The sequence below is a fragment of the Carassius auratus genome, chromosome 37 (genome assembly GCF_003368295.1).
Source record: "Carassius auratus strain Wakin chromosome 37, ASM336829v1, whole genome shotgun sequence".
Lineage (NCBI taxonomy): Eukaryota > Metazoa > Chordata > Actinopteri > Cypriniformes > Cyprinidae > Carassius > Carassius auratus.
Window position 1 is genome coordinate 13,929,608 of NC_039279.1, and position 13,788 is coordinate 13,943,395.

A 13,788-nucleotide genomic window follows, 5' to 3' on the forward strand; every position below is an offset into this window, starting at 1 on the left:
TTTGCCTCTGAAGGCAAGATGACATAAAAGCATTTGTTATTGCATTTCATCTGCTGTGGTTGCGAGATCTTTTTTTATTCTTTTATTTCTCATGATTTATGCCAGTTTCCCAGGAAGTGAAGATTTTGTTCTCTTAAACACATGGGATGGAAACATTGCTTTGTTTGCAAATGTTTGATGCAATAATCTGTTTTTTCAAGTTTAATTCTCAAATTTTGATGGAGAGATGGCTATTGACCGTAAACGTGGCATGAAGTTTCTTGACATGTCAAGGTTGAATATGTATAATACCTTTTAAAGCTTGAAAGCTCCTGCTTCCTGAAAAGCTTTCATTATACAGAAAAAAAGTTCACTTATTGGGTTTCACAGAAGAAATAAAGACATATGGGTTTGCAATGACATGAGTGTGAATAACTAGCTGACTTAAAATAATTTATTCTAATTAAAATTATTTTATACATGATTGGTTTGTTAAACCTATTGCTACACTTATTGTATTAAAATCTCCTGTGTATTTCATACAGAAATGCAGCTACCAATTCATCTGGACTGCAGCGGAGTGACCTGGAGAAGTTAAAGACAATAGAAGAAATCACAGGTGAAGATCACCGTTCAGATAGACTCGGATCATAAAGATTTTAAAGGAAATATACAGTATCTATACAGTAGATGTCTGTATTTTGAGAGCTAAAAACTACATAACAGCGGTACTAGCTATTCCAGCCAATCATTAAATGCAATTTGCAATAACATTATATTTGTATTTTAGGATACCTGTACATAGATGCATGGCCAGACAATTTGCTTGATTTGAGTGTTTTTGAGAACTTGAAGGTCATCAGAGGAAGAATGCTTTACAAGTAAGTATATGTATTTGGTTTGTATTTGAAATGTAGTTTGTTTTTTGTTCCCCATATCCTGTTATCTATTTCCATCTTTAAACATGTGATTTGCTGGACTATTTACCCACTTTTCTTGTTTGTCTGACGCAGTTAGACTTATCAAACCTGCAGTTTCCTGTTAGCTCTAAAGGTTAATGATTATCTTGTACACCTGCTGCATGATGTATCAGTTTTCTTTTCAATTCTAGTCTATTGTAACCACACAGACCGAGAAAAGAATGTTCTTAGTTAATTTATGAAAGTGTTGGTCACACTTTAGAAGTCAAAATAATGATTGACACACACAAATGGGGCTATGGTAGATTAGTAACTTTATCACCTGAAACACACCAAGAACGATTCAGCATTATAACAAGTACATTTGTTCATTCAAGTTGGTCAGTTTTCTGCATTAATGTATAAATCTAGTAATCTACGTCATTGTCTGGTTAATGTATTTAAATCATGGCTCTCTATCTCTGCAGGGGTGTTTTCTCTTTGGGAGTTCAGTCTTTGCAGATCGAGTCTCTCGGGTTGCGTTCCTTGCGCAGTGTCAGTGGAGGCATAGTACTGATTCATAATAACTCCAGACTGTGCTACACCTCCTCTCTGCCCTGGAGCTCGCTGCTCCACCCCACACAGGGACCCAACCTCATCAGCAACAACAACCAAGACCAGCAAACATGTGGTAAAAGCCCATTCTGATGTTTTTCTGAACACAAACGGAAATGTTTAACACAAACCGTTGCGGTCTTTCAGTCATAAAATGGAAGTGAATGGGAATCACGGCTTTGAGAGTCAAAAGAGTTTTGTTTCTGTATGTTTATTTGACTCTCAAAGCCATGATTCCCATTCACTTCCATTATATGACTGACAGACCACAACGGTTTGAGTTAAAAATCTCTGTTTGTGTTCTACTAAAGAAACAAAGTCACCTACATCTTGGATGCCCTGTGTGTAAGCAGATAAACATAAAAATTTCATTTATGGGTGAACTTTCCCTTTAAGCATGACACATAGCACTCCCAGAGTACCAGCTAATAAAAGTCTTACTAGGCATAGTAGAAATTTCCAGGCAGGTGTGTTGAGGCAAGTTGGAGCTAAAGTCTGCAGGACACTGGCTGTCCAGGACCAAGCTTGGAGACCCTTGAACTAAATGCACAGCATGGAGTTTTTAAGTAACATAATTATAATATAATGTAGGCAAATGTCTATTAAGTACTAGCATTATACATTTGCCCATCTCTCAGTCATCAGTTTTGAATTGCATTATATACTTTTCCCCACAATAAAAAATAGGCTTACAGAGCTTTGATCATAAGTCTAATCATGTAAATATCATCTTACTAAGATATACTATTGGGAAATGTAGAGTTATAAAGATTATGAAGATATTAAATGTTATAAAGATCTCATCAATTTACATTATAAACAGTTAATTTAATATTATTTTGGCCATATAAATATCAGCAACTAAACCAAATTGTTAGTTTAGGATTTGATAGATTTTTTTAAGAGTTTCCCATAATGAGTAATATTCCATTACATACTTGACTATAGAATCAAACGCAGGAAATTTTTTTCTTTTTGTGTAGTTTCAGAGGGGAGAGTTTGTGACCCCCTGTGTGCGGATGCAGGCTGCTGGGGGCCAGGACCTAGTCAGTGTGTGTCGTGTTTGAATTACAAACGTGGGACGGAGTGTGTGGAGCAGTGTAATGTAGTACAGGGGTGAGTACTGTATGGATGAGCAGATTTGAGTTTTTTGTGCTTTATGTTTACTAACAAAAATAAACATTATTAGAATGTTGAATATTGGGGGCTTGTTGAATTTTTCCATTGTTTCAGTTTCAGATTTGTATATATCAATAACTGCTAATGTCATACAATAGAATGCAGATTCATATGCTGTTGTGGTTTTTAAACTCTTACTGTTTAACTGTAAATCAAATGCATTTCCCACAGGTCTGTGCGGGAGTTTGTGGATGGACTGAACTGTGTCCCTTGCCATCCAGAGTGTAAACCAGTCAATGACTCTGCCTCATGTACAGGCCCAGTAAGATATTCATGTGAAAAACAAATATATAATTTACATAATATTTAATAAATATATGCACAAACACACACACACAAACACTGGTTTCCATGTTTTATGGGATGTTTCATAGGTGTCATAGTTTTTATACTGTACAAACTTTTACCCTAAACCTATTTTTTTTACAGGTAGACACACACACACACACACATATATATATATATATAATTAAAAAAACAAAAAAGTTATTGATTACAAATAAAAATATATTCATTAACTTTGTGTTCCATGGGAAAAATTCATACAGGTAGAACGACATGTTGAGAAAATTATACATTTAAATTTTTCTTTAGGATTTCCTTTGCCATTTACAGTCTCAGCATTTTATAAGGTTTAAATTCTGTTTCTTGTGCAGGGTCCAGAACATTGTAAGGAGTGTCTGCAGTATCAAGACGGAGATGTGTGTGTCGATCGCTGCCCCAGTGGGGTAAAGGAGGACCAGCACACTGTGTGGAAGTACCCCAACGAAACACACCACTGTCTGCCCTGCGAAACCAACTGCACTGTCTCGTGAGTCCCTCGTTAGGCCCATGGACCGGGATCCCACCGTTTTATATCAGCTCATGTGCAACTATTTAAGATTTGGAATTAATTTTCTGTTCTGTGTATACCATCAGGTGTCCACTGGATGATAGAGGGTGTCCCATCCAAAAGAAAACTGGGTAAGACTTTATTACATGCATTAGTAGTGTCTACATCACTTTTATTTCTGCTCATGGTTTGAACAAACCTCCAGTCTGAAGTATGAGAGTTAACTGCGTAAAGAGTTAACGGAGAACCTCTAATCATGTGACTTTTTTAGGAATGTTGGACTACTTTTCTTATGACTGAAATCACACTTTTCTTCTGGTGGACAATAAAACAAGGCAGAAAAAATGTATCGTCTTTGAAGGAGGGACCTGAAAAATATTTAGAGACCTGAATAGAATAGGATGAATTTAGGGTTTCATGACATCTGGGGTGGTTTTTTTAGACTTGGCAACCACCCACAGCCCTAGAAACAATCTACTGTAGAAATCCAACCACCCAAAACATTTTAGACTTGTTGTGAGGAGTTTTGTTCAGGCTAACACCATTCAAATTTAGAATATGTAAAATTCTAGTAAGTAATCATATCAAATCACTGTCTTGCTTAAATATGATTGTTTGTTGCACAACCCTGCAGGGCTGGGACAACAGTCGCAGTCACAGTTGGCGGAGTGCTTCTTTTCTTCATTTTGCTGGCACTGCTGGTGTTTTACCTGCGACGACAGAAACACCACAAAATGAAAGAAAACATAAGGAGAATGCAACAGGAGCATGAGGTCAGATATCTGCATCCTCTGATCTCTCAATCCTCTAATAAGTGTAAACATTTTGTGTGCAAAAGTGAAAAGTGTTCAGTTTTAAATAATTTGTCATTTACACTTTACGAAATATTTACTTGAGATTTACTTGTTCACTGAGATTGTCAGAGTGCATTATGGGAAAAGATGGAAATGGCCAAATAAGGCATCTTTGAAGGCAACATAATAATGCTGCTTACCTTTTACCTTTTGCAAAATCCCTATGAATTGATAAAAGCCTGGAGTCTAATAACTAACAATGAGAGTAAAATGTGGAATGGTCTGCCAAACTTTGTGTTCCTGCCCCTATTAAATGTAGTGAATATCGGTTGGTTATTTCTTCTGTTTGACTTGGCCGTTTTAGTTTAGTACCGTAGACTTAAGGTATCTTAATTTTTTTCCTAAAGCTGGTGGAGCCCCTGACCCCGAGTGGAGCGGTGCCGAACCAAGCTCAGATGCGTATTCTCAAGGAGACAGAGCTGAAGAAAGTCCGAGTGCTGGGTTCTGGAGCCTTCGGCACGGTCTATAAGGTCAGCTATGTCACCATTCCTCATCACCTTAATATTAGTTGTTCAGCTGGCACAAATAGCACGGGAAATATGTGGCCAGTATACTGCCATCTTTGCTTTTAGACACATTTTTTGTCCAATCACCCAAGCAAAGAATGCAATATATATTTATAGGGCTGTCACGATTCCTCAATTAAATTAGAGTAATCAACATTATTATTAGGATTAATAATAAAACTAATTCTAAAAAATGTACACAAGAAAGATATTACTGTTTAAAATTACTACTTTAAAGTACTTCAAAATAAAAACAGGAATATTTAGTAATTATTATTTACTGTGAACCGAGCATTTCTGAGAGGCAAAAAACACTGGATTCTAAGCTTCTCGCTTCTCACTTTTTATTATCGTGCTTTACTTTGAAATATGCAGTACATTAAACTGTACATTTCTAAGTTATTAATTATATTCATTCAATTGTTTCCTTTGGTTTGATAATAATAATACTAAGCTATATCAGATTTTTTATTTTATAAAAAAAAATTTTGTTAAAAATTGGTATAATGAATTATTAGTTTCTCATCAACTTAACAAACCTTCTGCAGCTCTCTTTGTGCTGTTTTGGAAACCTTGCTCTAAATGATCATTCTTAATGTAGTTGAACCCCATTCATGCAGAGTTTCTCTCATCTTACCAGGGTATCTGGGCTCCAGATGGGGAGAACATCAAGATCCCAGTGGCCATCAAAGTTTTGCGTGAGAACACCTCGCCCAAAGCCAACAAAGAAATCCTGGATGTGAGTGTGTTTCTTACATTCACATATTTTACTGTAATATTAATTTTCCTTTTAACAATTTTTGCATCTGTTTTATAAAGATTAAGGGTCAGATTTTCTAACAGCTTGCGGCCATCACAAACCGTCTTTTGGCGTTACTAAAGACGTGCGGTGAAGAATAATGTGTGGACAGTTATTTTTGCGCCTGACCTTACTGAATATGCATTTGCAGGAGTTTCAATTTCAGATGCAATTATTGGATGAGAGTATTAAAATGAATAATTCAATGCTATTTACTAATGTTTGCGCTTGTCAAATTACTGGTATTCGTGCCATTATTTAACGGTCCATAAAAGTCTTAAAGCAGACGCTAATTTGCACTGCGTCTGTGTTTTTAATTTGCACATTGTCAGTAAATCACCCACAGAAATTTCCACTCTCATTACCATTTTTTTGGGATTGCGCTCTCACAGTAATTTGCCCCTGTTTAGTAAATCTGGCCCTAAGAAGACTCTTCTTCCTAATAATAATATTTTTATTTGATTTTATTTGACTTTTTCTGTAAATGTGCGTCCATACACAGGAGGCATATGTGATGGCGGGTGTATCAAGCCCATATGTTTGCCGTTTGCTGGGTATCTGTCTGACATCCACAGTTCAGCTGGTTACTCAGCTCATGCCGTATGGGTGCTTGTTGGACTACGTCAGGGAGAACCAGGATCGTATCGGCTCTCAGTACCTTCTCAACTGGTGTGTACAGATTGCTAAGGTAAGACATCTGCCGAATGTCACCTGCGCTGAATGCGACAGTCTTGTGGTATGTTGTTTCCAGTATATTCATTGTTTCCCACAGGATTTAGTAAGACTATGGTGAACCTAAGTTCATCTAGGGGTGCCTGGGAAATGTCCCCAGAAGATAATGTTGTACATGTAAAAGTTAAATGCAGCAATCTGGTGCGCTCTGAGAGCTTCAGTTTGGTTTCAGTGATCAAATTGAATGGAGTAAAAAGTGATTGCATTGATTTGTACTTACACTTTTATTTGGGGTCAACATTTGGGTCCACATTACAATCACAGTGGTGTTTTTAGGAAGCAAAATAATTTAAATAATAATAATTATTGTAATAATTTATTGTTATTTTATTACTTCGCAAAGACAGCAATATATTACTTTTGTAATATGACTGCAATGCAACCCAAATAGTGCTGTCACTTTTAGTTCGAAAATCGATTGCACAATCGATCGGACCAAACAAAAAAAGTTTTGAAAATGAAAATAGGGAATCGATTTTGACCAAATATGTACAACATATTAAAAAATATAGATGTAACAAAACTCACAAACAAGCTAAAAAAGAAAATAAGTGCAGTATGCCCTGAGAAAGCTAGAAAGAAAATACCAGCAATTTTACATCCCTATAAGACCCAGTGACATCAAATAGAGCATCTGGCGCAAATGATTTCAATGTTAAGTCAATGTAAAGATGCGTTTACGCGCATCTGGAGGTCTCGCCGCGCGGTAGACGCGAATTCGCCTCATTCATAACTCAGAAGATTCTGAGTTATGAAAAGGACCATTGCAAGCTGACAGCGACCGGCTTTGGTGGTAGAGCTGTAATCTGGCCATAAAATTTAGGCTGGACAGGACCCGAGCCCGACGAGTACATTTTGATTGACAGCTTTTTAAAAGCCTGAACCCATTTACAGCCCAACATTATTCAAATGTGCACACACAGCTCTTTTTTCCTTTTGTCAAGAATGAGTCATTTATACGAGTTTTAACATAATTTATTCATAACTAGCGTAGACTATAGGCCACTTGGAATAATTTGAAAAACCTTTACTCACAGCAATTAGGCTAAGCCTGCATGTTTTTGTGGAGGAAAATGAATGAATCCACTGTAGATGGCTTCAGTGCGTTGCTGCGCTCACTGATGGTGCGTGATTATTCACTCATTATTCTCTTTATAAACATGGTCAAAACTTTTCCACACCCCAGACTTTGCTTCGCTTATCAATACATACATAAAACACGTGCATATTCACCTTTAAATTACTCACATATACATGCATGCTACTGTATGTTCAAAAATACATACATAAAATACACTTGAAAACTAATATGAAATCGATTTCCAATACATATAATGTTTGCAATGTATGCATACACACTTGTGAATAACTTGCGTATACATATAAACTTGACGCGTGCATAAACCTACAGACCCTCGCATATAGGCTACATACTGTATAAACTTGATCCGTGCATACACACCTATTAAACACTCGCACATACATATAAACTCGCTGCATACAAACACACCTGCACATACTCGCACACATATAAACTTGGTCCATGCATACACACCTATTAAACACTCGCACATACATATAAACTCGATGCGCGCATACACATCCATAAAACTCGCACGTACATAAAAAATAACATTTACTAACGTATACAGTTCAGATGAGAAAAACATATGCATTATTTGTGTATACACACACACACACACACACACACACATATATATATATATATGCAAGTGATTTCATATGTGGATGTGCGTGAATTTTCAGTTGTAAACGGAAGGCATTTCAGTGTAAAAGGAAGTCGTTTGAGCGTGAACAGAAGTAACCGCATTTGCAATCATGGACAGAGATCTGTGTTATTCATCCTAATCGTTTGCTCAATCATTTAAAAAAAAAAAGTTTTAATAACAAAGCCAAAGCTGAATGTTTTTAAATACACACATGAACTGGAATATAAAGATTCTTAATCTCTCTGTTTTTTGTATTTAATTTTTTATGATACATTTAGTAGATAAAATGTACTATATAGTTATAAAAAGGTTGTAAAATGTCTTTATTCACTTTGTTTTTGTCTTTAATCATATACTGCATTGTGGTGCACTTTGAGATGAATTATCCACGGACCATATCACCAGAATATCCACCAACATAATCTTTTTTTACTAAAGCCTTTATCCACGAAACATGATTTATAAGGTTGTGCTTGATTTTATTACCTTTTTGTTTTTAAATTTGCATATGATGTTTAACTATTACACTGATAAAGATCCACCATCCACCATTCCCTGCAGCAGATAAAAAACCAAAAGTTAATTCTGAGAATGTTTACCCATGTATGTGTGCAATAGTGGCTCATTGCACACATACATGGGTAAACATTCTCAGAATTAACTTTTGGTTTTTTATCTGATGGTGGATGGAATGGTGGATGGTGGATCTTTATCAGTGTAATAGTTAAAAATCATATGCAAAAAAACAAAAAACAAAACTTGTATACTATTTGATACAAATATTGTATTATTAACCAGTTTTGAAGTTTTACTACATTCTGTTCCTGAAATCCACACTTTTGAAATCAAGATGATCAAAGGTAATCAAATCAAGCACAACCTTATAAATAATGTTTTGTGGATAACGGGTTTAACCTTTTTATTACTATATAGTACATTTTATCTATTAAATGTATCATTTTGGGGCAAAAAATGTTTAAATTAAAAATATAGAGAGATTAAGAATCTTTAAATTCCAGTTCATGTGTGTACTAAAAAACATTCAGCTTTCGCTTTATTAAAATTGTTTTTTTGTTTTTTTTAATGATTGAGCAAACGATTAGGAATGATACAGATCTCTGTCCATGATTGCAAATACGGTTACTTACGTTCACGCTTAAACAACTTCCTTTTACACTGAAATGCTTTACGTTTACACTGAAAATTCACGCACATCCACAAATGAAATCACTTGCATATATATATTTTTGCGCATTTCCTTATGCCTGCCTAGTGCCGCCTAAGTGTCGGTTACGTTCAATAAAAAAAACATACACTGCCTGTTCTCAAGTCTATTTAAAGTTTCATTTTTTGAACAGTTGTTTGAAATGGATTGAATCATTATTTAAAATAATCTTGGATATTTTTAAATGTCTAAATCATAAATGCAGCCGGGTTGAAGCCTGCAGTGATGTTTTTCTTTTGTTATGGCAGCCGCCCCCTCTGCATATATAATTTTATCGAGAATGTTGCACTCCTGTTGCTGTTTGTTATTCTGCACAAAACTTCATGCCAATAAAAATAAATATTGCTGACTTGTGCGTTTCCAGCGCTCTCTTTACGTTTGTCCGTTATTTGATGTTGAAAAAGGAAACGTCTTTTTTTTAGTCATGGAAAATCGATTTTATGATCCATTCAAGGAACACTTATGTCTTAAAAATCGAAAATTATTTTTTCACAAAAGTGACAGCCCTAATCCCAAAGAAGAACAAAGTCACTTTTTACAGAGTCCTTAGCCATCTTCAAGAATCGGCTTAAAACCCATCTCTTCTATCTTTATTTGACTATCTATCTTTAGCACTCACTATTCTAATTATATTCTTAAAAAAAAGAATAGCTTACCTTTCTAATCTTTTTGTTTTCTATTTTATTTTCATTTATTATGCAATTGTGTGTGTGTGTGTGTATATACAGTATATGTGTGTGTGTGTATATATATATATATATATATATATATATATATATATATATATATATATATATATGTATAACCTCTAACACTAGATTGCTCTATTCTTTTCTATTCTATCTGTTTTCTTTTTATTTATTATATTATTTAAAAGCCCTTGCTAAGTGTACTGTGTTAAGCTATATATCATTACTCTCTTTGTTGTTTTTGATTGCTTCCACTGTCCTCATTTGTAAAAGTCAATTTGTTCAACCTCTGATTCATTCAGGAACGAAGCAAGTGACTGTTCAAAAAGTTTAATTAAAAAAATATTATTATATATTGCACTACATTTATGTGCATAGGCTATTGAATAAATAAAACATAGTAATGCCCTTAATTTCCAAAAAAATCAAACCAGTTCGAGCAGGAACATTGTCCCCCCTCAAAATTCACTCTCCAGACTTAAGTTTTACATTTATCTTGTATTTAAACTTAAATTTTCCGGTTCAATATTACCATAGATACTGCCCTTCCCTACAGTAGATTAAATTCTTTGTTCACTTCTGTTTCATTGTCATCCGCTTCAAATGTATCATGATCTTGTTTGTCCATCATCAATTTTTTTGGGTTTTCTTCACATTGAGCATGAGTCCTCACATAACTGGCACAGTGGGCCGATGTTGTATTCTCAAATGCATGTTAAACTCACACATGCAGACATTAAGTTTGCTTTACTGTGAAGACGCTGAAAATGCTTATTTAATATATACTTAAAGTTAAATCACAGCCTTTTGTACTTTAATAAACACATTAAGCCATATCACAGTTTAGTTGGATTAACAGATGCTTTGCCAAAGCAATGGCACAAAATACTGTGTTAGAGATTTTTCAGAGATACATGACCATTGTAACCCATCCGTATTCTGTTCCTTGTGCTCATGTTTTCATATTTGTTTCTTTGTGGACCCAGGGAATGAGTTACCTTGAAGATGTCAGGCTGGTTCACAGAGACCTTGCAGCTAGGAATGTTCTGGTCAAAAACCCAAACCATGTAAAGATCACAGACTTTGGGCTTGCCAGGCTGCTGGACATAGATGAGAAGGAGTACCATGCTGATGGGGGAAAGGTGTGTGTTTTACATGTTGCTTTGGTTTAGCTGCTGAAGTGAATTTGGAAACGGTGTTGGTAAATCTGCTATGCCCTATTTATTGAGAATATGATTATTCAATTAAATTCAAGTTTATTTGTATATCGCTTTTTCCGATACAAATCGTTGCAAAGCAACTTTACAGAAAATTAAGTTTCTACAAAATTTATCAGTGGTGACTGTCAGTTTATGTACATATTAATAGGAGAAAATTATTCGTCATTCTGTTGGCTTAGATAATTTAGAAGTTTAATCTGGTCTCTTTGAGATTTATAGTTGAGTATGATCAGCATAACAATGGAAACTTATCCAGTATTTTCTAATAATATTACCAAGGTGCAACATGTATATTGAAAATAGCATAGGACCTAGGACAGATCCTTGTGGCTCTCCATATTTTACTGGTGATAATTGAGATGACTCATTTAAATAAATAATTATGTAATTATGTTTTGAATAGGTGCCGATCAAATGGATGGCACTCGAATCCATATTACACCGGAAGTTTACTCACCAAAGTGACGTATGGAGCTACGGTCTGTATCCGCTTGGGTCTACAGTTGCTCTGCTGTAATTGATAAGCTCCTGGTTTAAAATAACCTTTCAGGCTTGGCTCTTTCCATCTCAGGGGTGACTGTGTGGGAGTTGATGACCTTTGGCATGAAGCCATATGACCAGATACCAGCGCGGGAAATTCCAGACCTACTGGAGAGAGGAGATAGACTCCCGCAGCCGTTGAACTGTACCTCAGATGTATACATGATCATGGTCAAATGTTAGTGTTAATTTATAATGATAATAAGGGTTATAGATAAACAGATATTTGTGGGTATTTTTGTTAAAAAATTGTGTTTCAAATGTTCGTGTACTGTTAAATGCAAGTTTTTCTTTTACTTCTCTATGTCAAACTTTCGATTGCCACAAAAAAAACTTTCAGTTTACACTTTCCCCAACAAGTGTGAATACTGTGGCACTTTCAGTACATTGCTGTTGATTGTCTCGATATCATAACTTCTGCATAGTGACTTTTGCTTGTTTTTTACAAACTGTCAAGTCAAAATTAGTTCCTGTGTTAATCGACACACAGATGCTGTACATAGGGTTTAATTTGTATTGATTATGACCATATGACCCTATGACAGGTTGGATGATTGATCCTGAAAGTCGACCACGATTTAAGAAGCTGGTGGAGGAGTTCAGCATCATGGCACGTGATCCCCCACATTATGTAGTCATTGTGGTACGTGCATATTTTATATTTTGCCTTTATGAACAATAGGAATAATAGAAGTCTACAACTGACAATAACATTTTAAAGTAATTATGTATTATTTGTATGTAATTATAAATAATTTATTGATATTTATTATTTCTTAGAAAAATTGGATATTCCTCATCTTGCCCAATGATCTCCTTCAAATAATGAAATAGCAATATATATATATATATATATATATATATATATATATATATATATATATTAGTGGTGGGCCGTTATCGCCGTTAACGTGCTGCGTTAACGCGAGACTCTTATCGGGCGATAAAAAAAATATCACCATTAATCTATTCTCAAAGTTGGGTTGGGAGCTGGGTCTGATGACTTTCACCTTGATATTTTATATAACTGACTCGCTGAGGACAGCCTAAAAAGATGCTCAGGACAGTTGACTGGCCACTGCTGCGCAACGTCACGAAAGCTTATCTTTCTCACGTGTTGTTAAGCCGTACCGCTTGTCGATTTAAACATTAAAGCATCCAAAAACTAGACGCGGAAAAGCTGGACAGAGTAGCGCGTACTGTCAGGTGCGCACGAGAGAGAGAGCCGCGTATCACGGACAGCAACACTGAACCGAGCTCTCTTCTGCGAAGTTCACCTCGAAGTTCCTCCTGCACCCGAACGATCGCAGTTTGAACAAAAAAAAAGATGTGAAAGAGCCCAATTCAGCACCGCGGTGTTCTGGTGTTCAGGGCTCACGCAGAGAAAGGTGTCTCAAAACACTAGAACATTTGCTTATTTTTGCTCTTGTGCCGACAAATACATACAAAATATGTCAAAATATCCACCTCGGAAATTATGCTAGAAAAAACTCAGTTATTTCTTAAGTGAAAGTAAACAGTTGAGGAAAAAAATGGGATGTGTATTATATTGGATGCGTTCATGGTCTCTTAAAGGGACCGCGCCTAATTTATCTACTGGCTGCTGTAATGTTAATCCAAGAAAATGAAAATCACTCACTTCTCTTGACTGAATTTCTTTGTAGTTTTAACAGTCAAACCAAAAATTATTCAGAAACCAGATATAATTTTTGATATAGCAAAACTGTAATAATGTGAGAAATGTTGAAGGTGTCTGAATAAATGTAGGTTTGATTGTATATTTCATTTTTACATTGAAGACTATCCAGTGCTATTATTTGGTTTCTGTACCTTGACTGTACCTAAACTTGAAAAAGAAAACTTAAACATTGGTGTGAAACAGGAGTAATGTTGTTTGCACCTTGTGCAATGTGGAATTAGTTTACAGCTTTTTTAAGCACTTTGTGATACATTTTGGAAACAGGAAATGAGCCCCTTTTCTAATGCACC

General features: G+C 35.4%; 1 protein-coding gene across 1 annotated transcript in view; it reads left to right on the top strand.

Annotated features, from left to right (window-relative positions):
- LOC113056299 (receptor tyrosine-protein kinase erbB-2-like) overlaps positions 1–13,788 on the top strand; it is a 31,967-nt gene that overhangs the window by 13,698 nt on the left and 4,481 nt on the right. Inside the window, exons 10-24 of the mRNA XM_026222944.1 lie at positions 525–598; positions 770–860; positions 1,367–1,569; positions 2,477–2,609; positions 2,844–2,934; positions 3,329–3,483; positions 3,591–3,635; positions 4,139–4,277; positions 4,706–4,828; positions 5,505–5,603; positions 6,166–6,351; positions 11,026–11,181; positions 11,663–11,738; positions 11,831–11,977; positions 12,345–12,442. Of these exons, the coding sequence (XP_026078729.1) occupies positions 525–598; positions 770–860; positions 1,367–1,569; positions 2,477–2,609; positions 2,844–2,934; positions 3,329–3,483; positions 3,591–3,635; positions 4,139–4,277; positions 4,706–4,828; positions 5,505–5,603; positions 6,166–6,351; positions 11,026–11,181; positions 11,663–11,738; positions 11,831–11,977; positions 12,345–12,442 (1,816 nt within the window). The remainder of the gene's footprint in view (positions 1–524; positions 599–769; positions 861–1,366; positions 1,570–2,476; positions 2,610–2,843; positions 2,935–3,328; positions 3,484–3,590; positions 3,636–4,138; positions 4,278–4,705; positions 4,829–5,504; positions 5,604–6,165; positions 6,352–11,025; positions 11,182–11,662; positions 11,739–11,830; positions 11,978–12,344; positions 12,443–13,788) is intronic.